Here is a 23,332-nt window from a genome sequence, read left to right on the forward strand (position 1 = left end):
AACAATTATTCAACTTTGACATATCGATATTTTCAGCAAATGTAATGCCTAAGAGTCCTTGTGTTCCATGAGATTACAAAAGAAGAAGTGAAAATAAAATCATAAGTGACTTTCAAAGGAATGTTTGACAGAAGAAAATGATAATTACTGTTTTGGACCAGAGTTAGTAGAAAAAAAAATCATCAAATTAAAGTTCAGTTAGCAAATGCCTGTATGGAATAATAGGCTGGTGCTGATTTACTTTTACACAAAACGACTTTGACCGCTCAGTAAGGTAGATATCCGGATCTTCTTGTAGCTGTTTGAATAAAACATGATCTCTTAGCTCTAAAGGGGCTTCTTGCCTGATTCTTTCAATGAATTCGCGCATAATTTTTTTTATATTTGTTATGTCTTTTGGATAATCGCGATGTATAGGATTACCAGCAGTGACAGAAACAAACATAAGTGCTTGGCCAGGAAATTTCACCTCGACGACAATCATGGTGTTTCTGTGACTAGCATACCAACATTCGTCTTCATATTGCGTCGGATAGGGAAGGATATGCTCAATCGCTTTATGATGAAATGCATTGAAGATGGCATCGTAAAATACGGTGGGAAGAACCAGAGATGTCTCATTAAGGCCGCATAATTGTTTCCTTCTTTGAAGCACAACGCTTGCTCCATTGTGAAATTCGTAATCTAACACGCCTACAGCCGGCTCGTAATCTAACAACCACTTCTCCACAGCTCGAAATGGCGACAGCTTCTCCATGGCGACAGGGCTAAATCTGTTGTATTTTAGAATAGTGTCGTCGTTTATAAATATGTAATAATGGTAGCCTGGTCTTCTGTCCATTGCGGCAAAGAATAGAAAATTTCGTCCTGATGCAAAATGTGTGTTCGGATCAAATAAATAACTAACGTGTGATCGGTTGTCTTGTTTACACTCGGATTTGAAACTCAGCACTATCACATCACAGTTGCAAGTCTTCGGATCTCCAATCTGAGAGGAATTGGCCAAGTTTGGAGGAAGACATTGTTCGGTTTCTGTGAGATAAATAAATGGTTTCGATGTGGGTAATCCTGCGCTTCTTGGCTTTGTTAGGTCGTAAAAATTGAAGAGAATCCAATAAACACCCATACAGATTATACAAAAGACCACTACACATGCAAAAGTTCCTCTTGACATCATTTCACAGCAGTTTGATTTTCAACCCAATTTTTGAACTGTTGAACAAGAAGCCGCACAATTGTTAAGAGATAATTTTCCGTATTTCAGTCGTTTCTGTGTTTATCCTTATTCAGTTTTTTAAAACATTTCAAAAACCAACAGTAGTTCATGTCCATGTAGAAATTCATCTTTTTTGTGTGTTTGGAATTTATACATCTGTACATCGGCCATTTTGTTTATCATCACAGTTCATTTAGTAGATAAATATTTCGGCAACTTATTCTTTTGAGTTGTAAATAATAAAGATGGTAAATTTTAAGCTCGGTGATAAATAATGAAGATGAATTTTTCAACAATGACACGAGCATGGGACAAAGAAAAATTCGGAGTCCCCGACGGGAATCGAACCCATGGCCTCCCAGATACCGGTTGGGCGCTCTAACCAACTGAGCTACGAGAGACTCGTGGTGAGCTGGGTCATTTACTAGGTTGATATGTGACACGCGTCCTGCATACTGCTAGTAGGATCAACAATGTCGAAATCATCAAGTGTGTTGTAAATAATAAAGATGGTAAATTTTAAGTTCGGTCATAAATAATGAAGATGAATTTTTCAACAATGACACGGGCATGGGACAAAGAAAAATTCTGTCCCCGACGGGAATCGAACCCATGGCCTCCCAGATACCGGTTGGGCGCTCTAACCAACTGAGCTACGAGAGACTCGTGGTGAGCTGGGTCATTTACTAGGTTGATATGTGACACGCGTCCTGCATACTGCTAGGATCAACAATGTCGAAATCATCAAGTGTGTTGTAAATAATAAAGATGGTAAATTTTAAGTTCGGTCATAAATAATGAAGATGAATTTTTCAACAATGACACGGGCATGGGACAAAGAAAAATTCTGTCCCCGACGGGAATCGAACCCATGGCCTCCCAGATACCGGTTGGGCGCTCTAACCAACTGAGCTACGAGAGACTCGTGGTGAGCTAGGCCATTTACTAGGTTGATATGTGACACGCGTCCTGCATACTGCTAGGATCAGCAATGTCAAAATCATCAAGTATGTTGTAAATAATAAAGATGGTAAATTTTAAGCTCGGTAATAAATAATGAAGATGAATTTTTCAACAATGCCACGGGCATGGGACAAAGAAAAATTCGGAGTCCCCGACGGGAATCGAATCCATGGCCTCCCAGATACCGGTTGGGCGCTCTAACCAACTGAGCTACGAGAGACTCGTGGTGAGCTGGGTCATTTACTAGGTTGATATGTGACACGCGTCCTGCATACTGCTAGGATCAACAATGTCGAAATCATCAAGTGTGTTGTAAATAATAAAGATGGTAAATTTTAAGTTCGGTGATAAATAATGAAGATGAATTTTTCAACAATGACACGAGCATGGGACAAAGAAAAATTCGGAGTCCCCGACGGGAATCGAATCCATGGCCTCCCAGATACCGGTTGGGCGCTCTAACCAACTGAGCTACGAGAGACTCGTGGTGAGCTGGGTCATTTACTAGGTTGATATGTGACACGCGTCCTGCATACTGCTAGGATCAACAATGTCGAAATCATCAAGTGTGTTGTAAATAATAAAGATGGTAAATTTTAAGCTCGGTGATAAATAATGAAGATGAATTTTTCAACAATGACACGAGCATGGGACAAAGAAAAATTCTGAGTCCCCGACGGGAATCGAATCCATGGCCTCCCAGATACCGGTTGGGCGCTCTAACCAACTGAGCTACGAGAGACTCGTGGTGAGCTGGGTCATTTACTAGGTTGATATGTGACACGCGTCCTGCATACTGCTAGGATCAACAATGTCGAAATCATCAAGTGTGTTGTAAATAATAAAGATGGTAAATTTTAAGCTCGGTGATAAATAATGAAGATGAATTTTTCAACAATGACACGAGCATGGGACAAAGAAAAATTCTGAGTCCCCGACGGGAATCGAATCCATGGCCTCCCAGATACCGGTTGGGCGCTCTAACCAACTGAGCTACGAGAGACTCGTGGTGAGCTGGGCCATTTACTAGGTTGATATGTGACACGCGTCCTGCATACTGCTAGGATCAACAATGTCGAAATCATCAAGTGTGTTGTGAATAATAAAGATGGTAAATTTTAAGCTCGGTGATAAATAATGAAGATGAATTTTCAACAATGACACGAGCATGGGACAAAGCGGAAAAATTCTGAGTCCCCGACTGGAATCGAACCCATGGCCTCCCAGATACCGGTTGGGCGCTCTAACCAACTGAGCTACGAGAGACTCGTGGTGAGCTGGGTCATTTACTAGGTTGATATGTGACACGCGTCCTGCATACTGCTAGGATCAACAATGTCGAAATCATCAAGTGTGTTGTAAATAATAAAGATGGTAAATTTTAAGCTCGGTGATAAATAATGAAGATGAATTTTTCAACAATGACACGGGCATGGGACAAAGAAAAATTCGGAGTCCCCGACGGGAATCGAATCCATGGCCTCCCAGATACCGGTTGGGCGCTCTAACCAACTGAGCTACGAGAGACTCGTGGTGAGCTGGGTCATTTACTAGGTTGATATGTGACACGCGTCCTGCATACTGCTAGGATCAACAATGTCGAAATCATCAAGTGTGTTGTAAATAATAAAGATGGTAAATTTTAAGCTCGGTGATAAATAATGAAGATGAATTTTTCAACAATGACACGAGCATGGGACAAAGAAAAATTCGGAGTCCCCGACGGGAATCGAATCCATGGCCTCCCAGATACCGGTTGGGCGCTCTAACCAACTGAGCTACGAGAGACTCGTGGTGAGCTGGGTCATTTACTAGGTTGATATGTGACACGCGTCCTGCATACTGCTAGGATCAACAATGTCGAAATCATCAAGTGTGTTGTAAATAATAAAGATGGTAAATTTTAAGCTCGGTGATAAATAATGAAGATGAATTTTCAACAATGACACGAGCATGGGACAAAGCGGAAAAATTCTGAGTCCCCGACTGGAATCGAACCCATGGCCTCCCAGATACCGGTTGGGCGCTCTAACCAACTGAGCTACGAGAGACTCGTGGTGAGCTGGGCCATTTACTAGGTTGATATGTGACACGCGTCCTACATACTGCTAGGATCAGCAATGTCGAAATCATCAAGTGTGTTGTAAATAAATAATAAAGATGGTAAATTTCTTTGTCCCATGCTCGTGTCATTGTTGAAAAATTCATCTGCATTATTTATCACCGATCTTAAAATTTACCATCTTTATTAAAATATTGTACATTTTTACATGGAAATTTCATCAAAATCTTCCTGCATTGTCAGAAAGTGCATTTTTAGCAAATTTAGAGAACCTTTGGACCGTAGAGCCAAGAAAATCGATTAAAGGGAAACAAGGGTCTAGAAAAAGTTTACCTTAAATGAAAGTTCATACGATGAAATTACTGAAAATAGTAATTATTTGCTTTGAAATCCAATTTGTTGTCAATAATCGGGACAGCAAAATAGTCATTTTGCTGCTGCGAGCGGTCATCTTTTTTTTCCCATCATGCAAGCGAGGCTATGACGTTGCATTAGTCAAGGATTTAGTGGGGTTTAGTGAACAGCAAACGTGAGTCGCGCTTGTCCCAGAAATAATAATAATAATAATAATAATAATAATAATAATAATAACAACTTTATTTAACCACGGTAAAAAGTTTAAAGCTAAAAAGCTTGTGGGGCCGTGTACAAATTAAAAATTTAAAAAGACATATAAAAAGACATCCTAAAAATATTACGAAGATAAAAAAAATTCACTATTATAACAACAATTTAAAAATTCAATAAAATTTAAAAACATCATCGTTCAGTATGACAGTCTGCGTGGATAATGCCTCGAAGCTAATATCAAGTCAGATGGAGCCATAAACCTGCCCACAATACGACATGTCCTTCGAGGAAGAAGTTGACTCGAGCCGATTGCTCATCAAGAAGCTTCAAGATCAACCTGTAATAGTGGAATGCGACGCCTAAACAATCGCATCTTGGCAATCGCGACCGGTGTAGCTGCAACAATTTCCAAGTTTAGCCCACAAAAACAGAAAGTATTTGTTACCAGGAGATGGACATTCTGGGTTTAATACCGTTTGGTCCTCGAAGGTTTAAATTGAACCTTTCGAACTTTTTGAACTTTTACTCAAAGGTAAACATTTTAATACAGAGATACCTTACGGAACCAGCACGCAAGCCACTTGTCAGTTCACAAATGCGACTTAAATGGTGAGTTGTTGTTGTTGTTTTTTTATTTGTAGGAGACAACTCGAGAAAAAAGTAAAACATTGCAATTTTTCTTTCAGCGGTAAAATCACCAATAAATTCTACGCGACGTAAAACAATTTTTTAGACGACTGCATGCGATGCGAGACAAAAAACCAATTAAATTACACCAATTCAAGAGTCGCGGTGGATTTTCTCGGAAATCCTACAACTTGTAGCTTCTATTTTAGGCTACTAACTCATCCTAAAAATTGTTTAAAGGTTTACCGCGTTGGAAATGAGAAGAAAAACTTGCTTGAAAAAAGTAGAACAACAATGCTATGGCAACATTCGCTTATCGCGAATTTTAATTAAGTATTCGCGTTGTCTCCAAAGCCTATTATAATTATTTGCACGCACGGCAACTCAGATGTTTTATTTTTGCTCACATTTCTACATTGGCTACAGAGCTTGAATGAGATTTTTCTTCATCGAGTTTTGGTCTAACAGATATCAAATTAAAGTAGTGAAGAAGTTTCATTGAGCATCGTCGTAACTTTGATGGCCTTAGCTTCGCAAAAATTTAATAATGTGTTTTGATTTCACCTGAGTATAAATATTTCCAGGGAAATATTTTCGCCCGATCAGAGTCTAAAGTGTCTTTATTTTCTTCTTGTCTTGCAGTTTTCGGAAACGTAAAACTTTGCGACTCTACCATCCCCGGGGCCAGAGGGTTGTTATTCTACGTGAAAAATATAAATAAAGCCATCGCAAACCATTCGCCGATGGGCTCATGGTCGCTCATGTTCAGTGATATGTGCCTGATTTTTAAAACGATTGCTAGTTCAATACTAGCTTGACGGACTCTATTTTCAGAAGTGTAGCTGAAAATGGTAGGAATAGCTTCCTCCTTTAGTGGCGTTTGTTTTCCTTTTGTTCCAAGTAGCTCCGTCTGTAAGGAAATACATGTACCAGTCAGTAATATTGGTAATATAAACTGCGTGACACAAGGATCAGAAAGGCGATGATAACAATAAACAGTGACGGTAATATCCCTAAGAGATGGGACGATTCCTTAGATTTAGCAACTATTCCTAAGACAAAATAAAATAAAACACTGGCTGATTGTGTGTGCTGTGGCTTTTTTCGTGAGCAAATCGATAACAATTACATCGCCGCTTACGGTCAGAAAATTCGCGCTGATTTCAGGAACAAATTTAGCATATCCACTTAAAAATAAATGTTATAAACTCGGAATACCGCACACTACCTTTCATGAGGATGCAAAATATAAATTACATGTAAACAATTTACGTACCTGGAAATCTTGCTCGTAGTCATTTTATAATTAGTGTAAAATGATCGGATCAGAGAAAACAGTTCCCGCGCTTCGGTCATTTACCGTATTTACCCTCTCGTTATGTCTCGGCGTGCCACTTTTTCGATTTTTTCACCCTCAGGAACTTGTGAAGGGTGACCTATCCCTTAGTTTTTTGTATGTGTTGCTACAGCCAGCATCCAGGCAGCGAACCATAATATTCTGGGCTTTATTAGATATTACTTTTGCACCGAAGATCTGGGTCATTGCAAAACCAGCTTTGACTAATGCTACGTCATAGCCTACGTCATTCAAGATGGCGGCCGTCGGTGTTCGAAAGCGGTGATTTTGAACGATTTCAAAGCCCTCTTGCTAAAATTCAAGGCGGCGCTTCACCAAACGGCAACTATTTTTGAAGTCCTGAACACATGGGCTTTCATTTAAGGTAAAATTTTTCTAGACCCTTGTTTCCCTTTAACGGTTAAAAAAACGCGTTTTTAGGAATAATTTCAGCATATTAAGGGTTAATAAGCTTTTCCCTTTTATTTCCTATGCTTGTCTTAGCTTAATTTAAGTTCGCTATTTCTAATTTGAAAGTTGTGATTTTTAACCTTAGTTCTCGTTTTTAGTTTTGTAAACTTCCTACTGTTGATGTAAGTTCGCTCTTGTAATTGCAATCGTTTCCTTCTTTACTGTACTCAATAGAAAGTTTTTGTTCACATTGTCAACAACTTATTTGTAGCAATGATATATAAGAAGCTACGCTGACGGTTGTGATTACAAACTGAGCATGCCTGCTACCGGCACTCAAAGACATTTAAAAAAAATATTTAATATCCTATTTACACGGGTGCCACGCGGTTCTCTCTATATCTATATCACTTGTATACTTACTGCGATTCACTATCTAAATTACCCCGGCCTCGTAGCTTAGTCGGTAGAGCGTCGGTGGATCTTATCCGGAGGTCGTGGGTTCAAATCCCACCGGGGTCAAGAATTTTCTTTGCCCCGTGGGAACCCTCCCAAATTTCCTTAAATGGGTGAATATCCTAGGGGATTTGGTGTATGGGCAGTATTGCCTACTACCGGCACTCAAATACATTTTTAAAAAATATATTTAATATCCTATTTACACGGGTGTCACGCGGTTCTCTCTATATCTAGAACAAGAAGCTTTAGAAGCTCGAGAAGCTTAAAATCGGGCGCTTAATAATTAGCTATCTGTTTTGACTTGAACGGCAGGGTACAGTACAGTAAAAATCACTGGAAAAACAGTCACTTAAACCTATTCAGGCCGGAGGGGGGGGGGGGGGGCTTTTGAGGCCCGCGCTGACTTTGGACGCTTATAACTTTTTCAAGATTCAACCAAACGCTGCCAAACTTTGCGCGTTTATCTAAAATTTATCTTGCAATAATTTGGTAGGATTAGTTATTGGTGCCAGTAACTTGAAATCACCATGGCAACGTCATTTTGACAGGCTTGTTTTCCCAAATTTGTAATTTTCGTGTTTCTATTTAATAATGAAAATCTGGAATGTTTTCAAGATTGCATTATTACTTAATGACATAATGGTCTCAATTTATAAAAATATATTTCGCACAATACAAATAAACGATTGAACTAGACGTCTAGAAAATATAAATTTGTAACACTTAGCAAAGGGCAGCCTTTTCACAATACTTAATAAAGGCGGGGTTTTTACCTGAAGACCAATTTTTCCAACGCTTTAGGTGGCTGACGCATTTCAGTATTTTCCAGCCCTTACATTTTAATGGAACAGTATACAACTCCTAATCAGGTTACTATTGTCAAGAAAATGATCACAACTTATTGACCAATGATTAGGTATTTGTTTCATACCATTACTGTAATAGCAACTGGTGAAGAATAGTACTACTGACCAAAGTATAAGGGCTGGAAAACACTGAAAACCATTTCAGCCGCGTTTCAAAGAATCCAAAAAAGCTTTACTTATCCCATATATATTTGTTTTGCAGTATTTTGTTAATTTTTGGACGATTTTGGGGGATGTCTGAGAGGCGATAGTTTTTCTCAAAGGATTAGTAAAATTTAGACAAATAAGAAATATTGGAGATTTAATGTGATTTTAAAATTTGAATTTGTAGTAGTAATTGGACTACATGCTGTCCAATTTGGAAATAATTTGATGAAAAAAAATTCCGAGGGCAGCCAAAATTGGACGAGGCCGTAGGCCGAGTCCAATTTGGCTGTCAGAGGAATTTTTTGAATCTAATTATTTCCAAATTGGACAAGCATGTAGTCCGGTTACATATTAATTATATAGCTTGTAGTCAGTCAATCCAGCATAAACAATAAACTTATGTCCAGAACGGGAAAAGCAATCAACAATAGTAGGCATAACACAGCACATGCAACTCACTCAAAGTATTGTCTTCACAAATTAAACTTAAACAAAAGAGTGCAATTTTATTCACCTGAGTTTGCGAAGCTTGCTACAAAGTGAGTGAAAACACTGCATCAATTAATGAAAGTCGTAAACAAAGTGTCCGAAGAGCGTAACAACTTCTTGAATCTGACAAACTCTTTTCCACTATCTCGTTCGTACTTCATCGCCGTCTTTTCTTTTCGAATTTCAGCAAAAAAAAAACGACAAAGAATTGCATCTAGCTCATGGCGATGAATATCTGACGGATTTCTTGCTTCGCTTCGCTGCACTTACGTTCACCCAAGTTTTGTACTATTTGAGGTGTTTTGCTTTTGGTTTTTGCTTCTTAGTGTAGCTAGCTCCTCTTCTGACAACGTAGAAAATTTCTCTTTGTTGTTACTATTGCTGAAAAGCTCAAAAAGAATGGAAAAACGTAGCAAACTTGCCTTTGAATTCCGCCATTGTCGACTAACAATGCGACAAGTTTACAGGGCTGACGCTATGGTTTGTGCTAATTGGCTAATATCCGTCACATGTTGTTTTTTCTTTGATTTGATTGGCTGAGACAAAACTGTCCAATTTTTCTTAAATTGGACAGTTTGTGCATTTTACCTGAAAGTCCTAATTGAAACTATCCAAATTTAATCCCAAATTGGACAGTTCTCAGAAATTAAGGAAAAATTGCTGCGCTGACAATATAGAATTTACTGACAGCTATATAATTAGAAGTTAAAAATTGGTGGACGGACACCAAACAGTCTCCTGACAACCCGGAGTGCTCTTGCGAGGGGGTCAACTGTTTGGTGGTGTTTCCATTCTTTTCTTCAATCCCTTCTTTAAATCTCTTAAAGTTCCATTCAAATTCAGGTAGAACCCCACCTTAAGTTTTGTTCTTGTGAGAAAACAACAGAAGTCAAAGGTTGCGTGATATAACCAAGCATGGATTTTAATTCTCCCTCCCTTTCCATCTCCTTAGCCTTTCACCCCCACCTGTCCCTCCCTTTCTACTCTCATTCAATTTAATGTTTGTCCACATTTCCTAACCAATTCAGTGTCGTACTAATCTGTGCCAAGCAATCAGATAATAACAGAAATTTGCCTTACTTTTGATCTCCCATACCAAGACCTTAGAGTATAAACCGCTAATAAAACAAAACACACTTGATAATAATTCTCTGAGGTTATACACCTTGCAGTATTAACGTACTAACGAACTTGATAACAAACCCCATGTCGTACTAAGGATTTTACTGATCAACATAGAAAATAAGTTCACAATGGTTTGTTCCCAAAACGTTTTTTACTGTACAGAGGGTCTGTATATTGACCTGTAACTTGTATACCGTATTGAAAAATTCAGAACGAACCGACTTCTGCCCGCTACCATGATATCATGTTGAAAAATTAGCTCGTTCGAAACCGTAGCAAAATCGTTAGAGACAGACAAGATACAGCCGTTTACTGGCAGTCTTTGAAAATCCTGAATTTCGTCAAAATGAGCCCAAAATAAAGTTTTAAAATTTCCTTTATCAATATGGTTCTTATCTTTTTATTCAATTCTATGAACTGCTTTTATGCAGTACTGTCCAACGAAGATTTCAATTTCCCCAAAGTTTCGGGACAAATGGATACAAAATATTTCGTGCAGAATGTAATTTGATTAAGCGAATGTTTTCACGTCTATAAATACTTCAAGCAGTGAATGAAAAACCGTTTTGTTTTCATCGATGAGAACCACTTTCAAATAGTTAATGCATAAAAAATAACAATCAGATCAGAATACAATAATTATTAATGCAAGGTCTCGCTATTATGTCTCTGCAGAGATACTTCTTTTTTGCAAGTTCAAATGTATGCAAATTTCGTGTGAAATGTAATTCGATTCCATTGTCTTGTTTACAAACTCTTTCTTAAGAAAGTTGTATTTTCGTGAATAAAACCCATTGGCCTGTTTTGTTTTCCTGATCATGTTTGTCTGTGATTTTTACAAAACATGTGGTCTTTTTTTCGGAACTTTAAGTTGTACAAAAATTCCTATTTTGAACACAGATGTCACTTCCGGAATTTCTCATCTAAAATTCAATTGGTATTTAATTATAATTATTCGAAGTTTTCATTTTCAAGTCATCTTTTCATTCGATAGCTTTACTGATGTCGTAAAAAATTCCATTCAAGTTCACACCAATACTGTACATTGCCAATATTTTGCTGACGTCTTGAGAAGTGTCTTACTAACGTCACTAGTCAAATCTAAAATATATCCAAAACATGTTGTGCAAACATTCTACTCTTTGTGACAGGCGACTTTGACGCCCAACTGTGCGGAAATGAAAATCGACATACTTCTTGCTAAATATATAAAAAATAGTTTTAAAGTGGAGTCCGCCTCAAAAAAATGTACCGCCAGATCACACTGCTATTTGTAAAAACCAGCAAAGCGTCTAGTTTCAAAGTTTCCCACAAAAACATTGCGTGACATGAATGACGTTACCCCTTTTATTTACAAAAATAGCTTCAACTTGTCAAAGCAACTACAGTTTCACAATGGTGATTATTAGTACTTTACCCCTTAAGCTTTTTTCTCTGTCCTCCCGCCGAAGCAAAGAAGAGAACCAGATTGCAGATTGGCCCAAAAGTCGACCCAGTGTTCCTACAACGATTTACTGTCAAAACTGAAATGAAACCGATTGGCCCAGGCTATCCCCGTCATTTTTAGCCGACAGGAGACTATCGTCTAGGACGACCAAAGGGTAAACTATAAATCGGCCACGCCCGATTAATAAACTACTGTTGGAGCCAAGTTCCGTCTGACCCTTGACGTCTGTAGAAAGATCCTCGAAGTTAGATCGCCGTGTACCAGGGGTTTGTGACGAGGCTCCGATTCCGTAAGCAAGTGGTTGCTCTACCGAGCTAAGTTCCCCATATTTGAGTGATATTTCAGTGAAGTTCCAGTGCGTTTCCTTTTACAGTTCATAAGTCGTTCAAACACACAGTGCCCAGGAAAAACCTATCGTCACACAATGTTTAAAATTTTATTAAAGGTTTTCTTGAGGATTAACATGCAGAGTTTAAATATAAATGTGTGTTTATAGTGATCATGAACAAATAGCTGCCAAATATCTATAATTGCTTAGAAACTATCCTCAAATGACGAGGTGATTGTTCTAACGGTAACGAAAAGTAACATTAAATTTTCGAAGAGATCTCACGTAGTTCTCTCAATGCTGGTGGGAATCTTCTCAAAACGCCTGCCAAATATTCAACCACGTTGAATTTTAATTTTGGAAATTTTTTATTGAGTGGTTTACCGGGCTTTATTTGTATGATATCGGTTTGCTCAAGAAACAGATACTTCAAATTAGCATAACGCCGTTTTATTTTCGTTTTCTGCTTTTGGAAATAATTTAAAAAAACCGATTCGTTGAGTGAGCGTCTGTTTTCTTTTATTCCTATGAAAGAAGTTTTGTAAGCAAACAAAACCAACCAAACCAAATAATTTGATAAATTTATACCACAAATTTAAGCAAAAATTACAATCTAAAAATTTATCACATGCGTGACTTAGAACATATTTTGAATTAGCGTGATGTAGCAGTTGCATATATAATAACAGGCCTCCAGGTTTGTGTAGTCACAGGACTCAAGATATCATCAGACACTTTAAGGTGGCGGTTTTGATGGTTATAAAATTATATGAAAAATAACATTTACATTTTGTTCTTTGTTTGCTTTTCCGGCGATTTGAAGTATATATTAATACCACATGAGCCAGCCACTTAAATCCATAACAAATTGTATTCCTCCCTAAAGTTCGCCGTAAGAAGAATACTGCCATGATTCTCTGACGTCAGAACCACACAAACAAATCCTCAAATTACAATCTGCCGAAAGTGTCGCAGCTTGTTCTTTAAAAACAGCTCGATACCATTTCGCACTTTATTTGTCTTTGTTATACATGTATTTACAATATCTTGTGAACTGGCCCTCAGGTACCAATGGCTAATCTAGGCAGGCCAGTCTTACATCTGTTTTTTGTTTACAAAATAACTACAAATAATTCGCTTGCTACGTTGACAGGTTGCTGTGTAACCTGTTTACAGATTTCCCCGAATACAGTAGGTATTGACAATACCGTGAAATGTGGGTTACCCCTACCTCCCTCCCTCCAAGCCCACAAGGCAACATGGGTATCACCCAACCACCTCACAGAGAATCCAATCAATCATATTGGCATCTCGCAGAAGTTTAGACGATCTCTTCTGGATGTAAGGGTCAGGTGAGGGGAGGGTCCGATCACCACCTTCTAGTTGCCAAAGTCAGATGGAATCTAAAGCTAGAATAAAGTACAATGTGCACTACCTCTTGGCTCTAGGACATAGAAACAGCACAGAGCTTTGAGATATTCCTCTCCAATAGATATCAGCCTCTGCGCGATCTTAACATAGAGGATGAATGAAATGGCAACGGAGAGGCTATAAACAGGACATGTGCAGAAGTACTAGAAAAAGGCAGCTAAGCACAAGGAATGGATAACACCAGGAACCATGGAGTCAATCAGCAAAAGGATACATTTGAGATAAGAGTGCAACAGGAAGAGGACGAGGACAGAAATGTCAGAGTCCCAAAAGAAGTATGATGCATCACATATAGCAGAACATCAAATGGGATAAAAGGGAATACTACAATGCCCTATCAGCACAGGCAGAGAAGGCTGTGACACACGGAAACATGAAAGACTTACACGACAAGACTAGGAAATTGACAGGTAAATTTTTCCCAGACTAACAGCCAAGTAAAGGACAAGGAGGGTAACATCTTTACGAGGGAAGATGACGAGTTTAAAGGGGTGGCCGAAGCATTTAAAAGAGCTCCTTAGTCGGCCTCCACCTTCAGAGGCCCTATCAATCCCAGAGGACATGGCGGAGCTAAATGCAAGTTGTGAGAGGCCATACAAAATGGAGATTGTCCGTTTAATCAATACACTAAAGGAAAACAGACAAACCGGTCACTAATACATTAGTTAATATCTTTATTAATTTATAGCATCTAAAGAATTAACAAAATCACCCGCTACCTTATTCTCACTTATTTTCTGAAGTCCTTATTTTGTCATTCAAAGTAAACAAAACATTTAAGACTTATGCCAAATTTCATATCCTATGTCAGAGTAACATAAAACGTGCTGAACGGCTAAGGTTCAATACTATTGATTTATTACACGACTGAGGTAGCCAAATCAGCCAATCAGATTGCTTCATTGTTTTTCCAATATTTTGAGTATTGGACCGTGCATTGTAAATGCTTGCAAACGTGAAAAAACAAACTTGACTCGCATGAAAAACCCTTTGTACTTTTAATTGGTTGTAAAACAATGTTGGGGAATTCTTTTTCGACCGCAAAAGTCGAGTTATGAATATTAAGATAACCAGACTTGCTTGGAACCGTACTGAGAGAATATCTGAGTGCACCATTCGCGATTGGTTAATAAGATGTTTATCTTGAAGTTGGAACACGTTTAGGGATGACATTACTTATGTTTAACTTTGTATTACACTATTCGTGCAACCTGGCTCGTTATCGTAAACTGGTTTTGCAAATTGAATGACATTGCCTCCCATGAAATCTTGCCTCCCAACAAAGCCTCCTGAAAAGCTGCCCGTTCGATCAGTTTCCGTGCGAACGTCACTGAAACACTTAGGGCCTCTTCATATGAGCATTGTTGACAGGGATGGTCCAGTTACCGAGATCTCGCCTCACACTTATTTCTTTTGTGAACAACTGGGGTGATTTTTTTCATATGAGCACTTCAGCCCGGTTACCGCGATAAAACGTTTCTGAGAAAATAGCTTAGCTTTAGCAACTGGGCGTTCAAAATGGCATAAATTTTGCCTTTCATGCATTTCCACTTTAGAAGTATGCGAATTTGCTTTGTTATTAAAGTTGCAAACTAGTGTCGATAAAGGTACGATAGTCGCGAACGATGAAACTTTATGTGTCGCTATTTTGGTTTCGTCTATTGCATTTCATGCTGGTCGATCGGGCTGAAATTTTCTCATATGAACTGACGACAAAATTCGGCCCTTAGAGTGAGAATGAAGGAATACAAAATTTACGATCTACCCTGAAAGGAATGTATGACAATTTGAACTTAAGACAAAAAGGATCAAACATCAGCTAGCAAATGCCTGTATGGAACAATAGGCTGATGACGAATTACGTTTGCACAATATGACCTGGACTGGTGGGTGAGGTAGGCCTTTGCATTGTTGTATAACTTATCAAATAACTCATGATTTCTTATCTTTAGAGGGGCTTCTTGCTTGATTTTAGTGACAAATTCACGCGCAATCTCCGTAAGTTTGGTTCTGGGTGTTGTATGCCCACGATGTTTAGAATTACGAGCTGTGACTGCAGAAAACAGGAGTGCTTGGCCTGAAAATTTGACCTCTACGACGAGCATAGTGTGTCTATTACAGCTATATATGTTTATGTTTTCATATTGCGTCGGATAGGGAAGGATATGCTCAATAGCTTTGTGATGAAAAGCGTTAAACATGGCATCGTAAAAAGCGGTTGGCATCACCGAGGACGATTCATTTATACCACACAAATCTTTCCTTATTCGACGCACAAAGACAGCCCCATGATGAACCACATAATCCAACACTCCAACTGCTGGCTCGTAGTCTAACAACCACTTCTCTACAAGTCGAAACGGTGACAGCTTCAACATTTCAGCGGGTGTCTCTTTGTTGTGGTTAATAACCGCGTCGTCGTCTAAAAATATGTAATAACGGTAGCTTGGTCTTCTATCCATTGCGGCAAAGAAAAGTACATTTCGTCCTGATGCAAAATGGGTGTTGGGATCGAACAAATAACTGACGTGCGATCGGTTGTCTTCTGTACACTTGGCTCGGTAACTTAGCACTATCACATCACAGTTGCAGGTCTCGGGATCGCCAATCTGAGAAGAATTGGCCAAGTTTGGAGGAAGACATTGCTCGGTTTCCGTGAGATAAATAAATGGTTTCGATGATGGCAATCTTATGCTTCCTGCCGTTTTGTCTTCCTTAAAGTTGAAATTGATCAAAAAGACAATCATACTGATGGCACAAAAGGCCACTATCAAACTAAATACACGCTTCAACATCATTTCACTGAAGGGGATTCTAGAAATGAGGTACTCTGCCGAGTACTGCTCAACAAGACGCCGCACCGAGTTTAAAATAGCAAAAGCAATTGTTAAAACAGTGAAATATGAATTATTTCATATACTTAACGTCAAAAATAAAACATATGGTCTCTGGATGTTAACGATTGCTTGGAAACGATTGTCAACAAGCAGCTATTTCAAAAAGAAATGGTGTTTCATTTCCGCTTTGAAGGACGTGTTTTTACCAGGTTGTTTGGTTATTCTAAAACATGTTGACATTGTGTTTACGAGCGTTTTTCTGAGTGGATAGTAGCCCCCACCGTGTAAATAGTTCACATCGGATCGAAAACAATACCTTTTCGTTTCTGAGGAAACGAAACAAAAAGTCAAGGACGTTCGATCTTTTCACTTGGATATCACGGCAAGTACTAATTGATTCGTAAGTTCGATAAAGTTGTCATAAAATGATTTTTTCTATCTATCATGAAAAAATTAAACAAAACCAAATCGGATCCTCTCAATTTCATCGCAATGTTTGCAGAGCATTGCTTGGAGCCGTTATCAGGATGGCGACGAAATAGCCATTGTATTGTAACAGAAGCATATGCTTCAGTTCTGATTCGGCTCGGTGAATATTCTACCGCTATTCACCTCGATTCCAAAACATAATTGTCAATTAGCTCATATGCGGCTATTCTTGACTCCTTTCCCACACCGAGTAAGAAGACTAAAACAGCGGACTGGTGAATTCAATTTGGAATTGACGAAAAGTTATCTGTTTAGCTGCCCTTGCCTATGAGAGACTGGGATGCAAAAAACTAGATCTGGTCAAGTTTATATGTTATGCTCATAGTCAGATTAGCATTCTACCACCCATATAGGCCTGTGGTGATCTAATCGGCTCTAGAAGTTATAGCCCTCACGCATGACCTTGGGTAATTGGTTAATGTTTGTGCGGCCTTTCAGAGCCATTACAAAGAGTCGTATTTTCAACTGCACCGTAAAATAAATTTGAAGGCACCTACTTGTAAAGCAATTCTACTTTCGAGTGGTACACAGGGAATATCCTTCGAGTGAACTGATTTTTCAGAATATGCACGAGCCTTTAGGAAAGTGTGAATGCAAATAAAACCGATTCACTTTCAAGTTGGATGTTTCACATTAAACGGACTGTGTCGCGGATTTTAGCTAAATTTAAACCATAGCTTCATTGCAACCAAATGTGTCTCCCGGGCGTTATAGTTTAAATTTACAAGCAAACAAGATTTACTTTGAAAACTGTTCAGCCCAACAATATTTCAAAAACCCATATCGCAATCCGTTTCAATCTTCGTCGCTTTTGGCATGGGAAATGACCTTCTAATTCGCTGAAAAATAAAAATAACCTCTTAAAACAGTGAAGGAACAATTCAAAACACCAAATACAAAAGGAGGTACGGATGGCCAAAATCTCCCAGACACAGTCCCTTTAAGTTATAGGAAAATTCATTGCTTGACGACAAAAGCGGGTGACTCTAAATTTCATGCAAAATCGTTTTTTCCAGTGGAGTTTGACGTGAAATTCACGAGTCACTGATCCTTGTATAGTAGAGCCTTTTTACAGAATGAATGAAAACAAAACACCATTTTTTTAGGTCTGTGAGTGAATGTTGCCATAATATACAACGTGCGCTCGCGGAATAATTGTTCCAAGTCTTTTAACAACTGAATTCGAATAGTGGTATTTATTAGAACGCGCTCAGGTCTTAATAAGATCCATTACAAGTTTCCACTTCATTAATTTAAGAAAAAATCGTACTTTACTTTTAAGGAGCAGCTGTCTGTAAAATATCGAGGATACCGAGATAGGAACTATTATTGGAATTTTATGTTATTTCGGCATATTTCCAGCAGTTTAAACTTCTGTGAAATCTGGGAAAGTTAGAAGTACCGCCCTATCAAACCAGAGGAGCAAAGTTCGAGTCTTTGATTTAAACTGGATTTCAATACATCATGAGCCAGTGTTGGGCTTCCCGGCGCGGCTGCCCGAAATACTTGCCATGGTTGGATGTGCCTCCTTGTGAATTATTCAATTATCAGGAGAAACTGCCAGTCATTTTCATCGTCGACTGGAATTTTATTGCTTCATGATGCTTTCTTCAGAGTCATGTGATTGCGATCTATATCAAGACGATTACTCCCAGCGTATTTCATTGGATCGTTCTTTCTCAGTTGTGGTCTCCTGATTGCAAAAATACCGTTACTTGCTTTTTCTCTTGCTGCTTAGAAATTAAGTTGTGCACCTTCTAGCGAGCTTTGCAGGACACATTTACTGGCTATTTTTGGACATTAAGAATAACATTACTATGAAATGAATATATGAAATTCATACATTTGTACTGCGGATTACATTTCAAGCAAATGAAAGATCATCGCAGTAATGTACTCAGCGTAAGCAGTTGAGAAAAGCAAGCCTGAAATTTTTTCAGGCTTGCTTTTCTCAACTGCTTACGCTGAGTACATTACTGCGATGATCTTTCATTTGCTTGAAATGTAATCCGCAGTACAAATGTATGAATTTCATATATTCATTTCATAGTAATTTCAGGCTTGAACGGGAATTGAACCCATGGCCTTTGCGATACTAGTGCAGCGCTCTTACCAACTGAGCTATCAAGGCAACTGGGAGCTGGTCACTTGTGGGTTCGTAATATACCCGTGGATGGAGGTGATATAAAATGAATATATGAAATTCATATATTTGTATTGCGGATATGCATTTTAAGCAAATGAAAGATCATCATCAGGCTTGCTTTTCTCAACTGCTTAAGTTGAGTACATTACTGCGATGATCTTTCATTTGCTTAAAATAACATTACTGTCCTTTAGTAAGTTTACTGCATATATTGAATTCCTGAAAATCGTTGTCATTTTCCACTTGGCTTGCACTGATACTTTGGAACAGCCACAAAAATATTTGGACAATTTTTTTTCTCACAACGAGGTGCATTCCTTGCTTGCTTGCTTCCTTCATTTATTTTTAGAAAATAGCACAAAAAAAGGGGGGTTGATTGGTTAAAAATTGTGTTTCTATAACTCGATGGAGACACAGACAGTTGTCGTAGACACGGCAATCAATATTCACGGCGCTGAAATAAGTAAAGCTAAAATAACAACTAAGAATTGTGTCAAATTTTAATGTCACAGCTGACAAAACCAGGTTAAGACTAAACAAATATTTACACTTGAAAAGAAGCGAGTAAGATGTTTACAGAGCCCGCTACACATTCAAAAATAGTCTGTGAAAGAAATTATCGAAGCGGCTGACCTTTCAAAGAAGTATATGAATTGGCGCAACTTCACTCCATTCTAGGCTTTGTAGCACTTCAGAACTATTCACAGCTCCTCAACAGGACAAGATATTCGTCCAGAATGCCGAGTCAAACTTCTTTTAACAGAAAAATAATGCACTTTCACCTCCAAGGTTCGAGTCGCTCGATCGGCAGCGTCGGTCGTCAAACCATTCGGTTAGGTCGATGAAGCGAAATAAAACCACAATTCTTGACTCCTTCCAGTGCTTGACTTCAGTTAAACCATCGGCTTAGTTATTTCTCATAATTACGTTAACTTTGGGGCCTGTTTTCTTTGTTTGTTTGGCCAAAAAACGGTGAATTTTAGCCTTGAAGCAAATGCCGAACAGTTGATTTATTTCTGTTCATCGACTCCCTTACTATGATTGGTTGATTATGTTCATGACGTAAAACCGCGAGGTGAAGAGAATCTACGTTTTGATGTTAAATAAAGCGCTAAATATTACTTTGATGTGCGTTATTTTCTTTGTGCTGTTTTCTAAAAGAAATAGAAAACATGTTTTCCGTGTTTCTATCGAGTTATAGAAACACTCGTGAAAGTTTGGGAGAACTCGAAAAAGCTGTGGAAACACTCGTCTATCGACTCGTGTTCCCACAACATTTCTCGTTCTCCCAAACTTCCACTCGTGTTTCTTTAACTCGATAGAAACACGGAACATGTTTTCTATTTCTTAAATTCACTACATATATTAAGTCAGTCAGGCTGCAACATGGTCAGTTATGGTTGTGTGAACCCTTCTACAAATTTATTATTAGTTGCCTTCAGTTGTGTAAAACTTTCCTAACGTCTTTTTAACATTCCTTAAATCGACTTAAACCGACAGGACTTTTCTTCAGTTTTGCCTTTTTTCCCTTTACCGTGACTTAGATTGGCTTAAGTTATTCGCAAAGCTACAGCGCCTATAAATAGGTCCCCAAGTAATAATTTATGGTACGTAAAAAGACCAGAAAATACTTGAAGAAGGAAGTAATGGTATAAACTGCGGAAGGCTCTCTTTGCAAAGTATCCTCACTGTTTCTCTCTTTTACTCAACAAGACTCTTGAGGGGTCCCGGGAAGCTGTATCCAAACATCTCGAAGTTGGCTCTGAACAACCTACCAAGGACGTTGATCCATTCTGAGGGAATCTGCGAATAATAACTGAGCATAGAAGAGGCTGTATCGGATTTATTACTCGCGTGAGCGTTGAATATCTTTGACTGGTCAGGTGATAACCCTGCCGCCTCTTTAAAATCTGATAAATCTTGATCGAAAGTTTCGTAATGACCTATAAAGTCATAGTTTATGGCACACATTCCACATATGTTGACGTAATTGTCCCAGTGCCAGTCCACTAACCGGGGTGCTTCTGTTGCTTCCTTTGTTTACTAAATATTCAATGAATTCACGGAAAGTGATGTCATTGAGCTGCTCAAGTGCACTCTGGGAAGCGTCTGGATGGAAGTTTTTTAAAATCTCTCTGCCGTGAAGTTCAAGCATTGGACGATCAAATTTCCTTGGATAAACAAATTTGCCTTTGTATGCAGACACAATGCGTTCAAAAGGCTCACGAACAAACGTGAACTTGAAATATTCTTGCAGAATCTCCTTTTGCTGGTCAGCAGGGAACTTACGCAATAGTAGCCCCCCTCCTCCTTTGTTAAATCGATACAGCATTGCCCTCAACTGCCTGGAAGCTGACTTTGGCATTACACAGTAGAGTATTTTAAGGGATGGAATCACTGCTATGTGAAAAGGGTCTGCGGTCGCATTGTGGCCAGTCTTCTTACAGAACTTCTCAACCAGCTTTTTTCGTTCGTTTTGCCGCAGCTCTCTTTGAGTGTTAAGTGTCATTGTCAGAGTAAACCAGGCAATGCCAAATGATGGGGGTCAGCCGATTTCCCTCATATTTTCAGCATTTAAAACCTATCAGATAAGATTGTGATTGGTGGCATTTAAATGATTTTCTGCCTTTTCAATCTTGAGATTGACCACCCCCCTAGTTTTTGGCACAGAAAGTGCCAAAAATCCTCATAAAAAAGGCCAATTTCTCAGTACAGGAAACAGATCTTCCTTTTGCATTTCGTGCACAAAACTTTTTCTCAAGGTAAATTAACTGGTTGTTGATGTTTTACATTCTTAGAAACCCCTTTCCAATTCAACTGTAATTTTTACTATATTTTCTAAACTAGGTAGGTAGCTTGTGTCTTGCCACAGAGTGAATTTGGGGGATTTTCAAATTCAATTTTTTCAAAAGTGCGATAGTTTATTTTTTATTAAAAGCCATTTTATAACAGCCCATACCCTTCTTATTCGAAAACAAGAATTTATTGATTGGCACAATAAATTCTTTTTCCGCGAATTTAGTTCAAAAATGGCTCTGATCGCTCTTATGGCTATTTTCCCGCCAAAATTAAATCACACTAAAATATCACATAACATCGATACAATTATATTTTGAAATGAAACAGTTGTATTTTAATTCATTGAAAGGAGTAGAAACTTCATTAAATGTGTTAATAATTGATTGCGAATTAACTATGTTAATTAACCCTCGGACGTACAAGGGGGGGGGGGGGGGGTGGATGCCACCACCCCATGAGGTTTTTTCTAAATTTTGAAAAAACGATTTACACTACAATGCTGAAACTTTCATTAGCTGTTCATTCATCCTTTGCGGAAATTTTGATATGTCAACGATTTGTCCGTGGTGTGTGACGTTGCCATGGCAACGTCATAAATACAAGCAGGTCTTGCCAAAAATCGTCATTTTTACCATTTTTCTTAATTTTTTCAAGTTTTTTAAAACAGAAGTGCAAGATGTGTTTATTTTTACATTCCGTAAGCATTCTGGCTTGATTTTGCATCAATTCCCGTTATTTTCTGACTTTCTAAGAAAATGTTGAAATCCAAGATCGCGCATCGAAGATAGCGGCTCTAATGACGTCACAGCCAATTAAAATTATGTCATCTTATAGAGTACGCTGAGGGCTTTCTTCCAAGTTCAAAATAATTTCTCTACGCCTTAATATAATATAACGAAAACTCCGGGGAGGGGCTCCATCCACCCCCCCCCCCCTCTTGTACGATGGTGGGGGTGTGAGTTGGCTTGTACGTCCGAGGGTTAAAGTAATAGATACCGCAGTCCGTGCATAAATTCATTGTGTATTTCCTGCGAAAACTAAGTCGTATCACGTAAGCATTGCTTCGATTTTCATAGTTTAGTTTGGTATGTCTTAAAAGCGAGATTATAAACGTAATATATAAGGCGGTCTTTGAAGTAATGATCCAAGGTACCATAGAAAGAATCCACGAGTCGAGACGTTATTTCTCACGTTCGACACGGAATTTTGTCAGTTTCAATTCATACTATCACGTTTCATTCGGGACAAACACTCTTATATAAAGTATGAATTGTTCGTTAGCTTCACAAGAATCACCTTGTAGTCTTCTCGAATATAGTACAACTGTTCTACCGTTAGATGCTTGAAAACAAGATGTTACAGTTCGCTTACTACTCGAGGTCTTGTTGTGAGTGGCAAGCGAGGATGGCGATCTCGAAGTTCAGAAATCACTGAGGGAGCTTTCTTCATTCAGTTCAGGTCACTTTGACTTATCCGTAGATAGAGTGGCAGGTATGAGCATCTGTCCAGAACACTAAAAAAGAAGTAACAGGCGACTGCATGTAATTTTTTCAAGTTAGTCTCGAATTCTTTTCATCTTAAAAG

General features: G+C 38.6%; 3 protein-coding genes, 1 non-coding gene and 1 pseudogene across 4 annotated transcripts in view; 1 reads left to right on the forward strand and 4 right to left on the reverse strand.

The window, feature by feature from the left end:
• The window catches only part of LOC144663583 (carbohydrate sulfotransferase 11-like), a 43,652-nt gene that overhangs the window by 11,913 nt on the left and 8,407 nt on the right, over window positions 1-23,332 (reverse strand). The gene's annotated exons all lie outside the window — the stretch shown is intronic.
• On the reverse strand, window positions 188-1,126 carry LOC144663235 (uncharacterized). Its single transcript, XM_078524148.1, has one exon. The coding sequence runs from the start codon at window positions 1,124-1,126 to the stop codon at window positions 188-190; it is 939 nt and encodes a 312-aa protein (XP_078380274.1).
• Trnak-cuu (transfer RNA lysine (anticodon CUU)) lies at window positions 7,634-7,707 on the forward strand. The gene has a single exon. It is a non-coding gene; the product is annotated as a tRNA-Lys (tRNA).
• LOC144663237 (uncharacterized) lies at window positions 15,286-16,224 on the reverse strand. The gene has a single exon (XM_078524149.1). It carries the CDS (start codon window positions 16,222-16,224, stop codon window positions 15,286-15,288), a length of 939 nt encoding a protein of 312 aa, XP_078380275.1.
• Window positions 20,301-21,458, reverse strand: LOC144663238 (carbohydrate sulfotransferase 11-like; annotated as a pseudogene).

This window comes from Oculina patagonica, chromosome 8, assembly GCF_052425735.1.
Source record: "Oculina patagonica isolate OP01 chromosome 8, crgOcupat, whole genome shotgun sequence".
In the NCBI taxonomy this organism is placed as follows: domain Eukaryota; kingdom Metazoa; phylum Cnidaria; class Anthozoa; order Scleractinia; family Oculinidae; genus Oculina; species Oculina patagonica.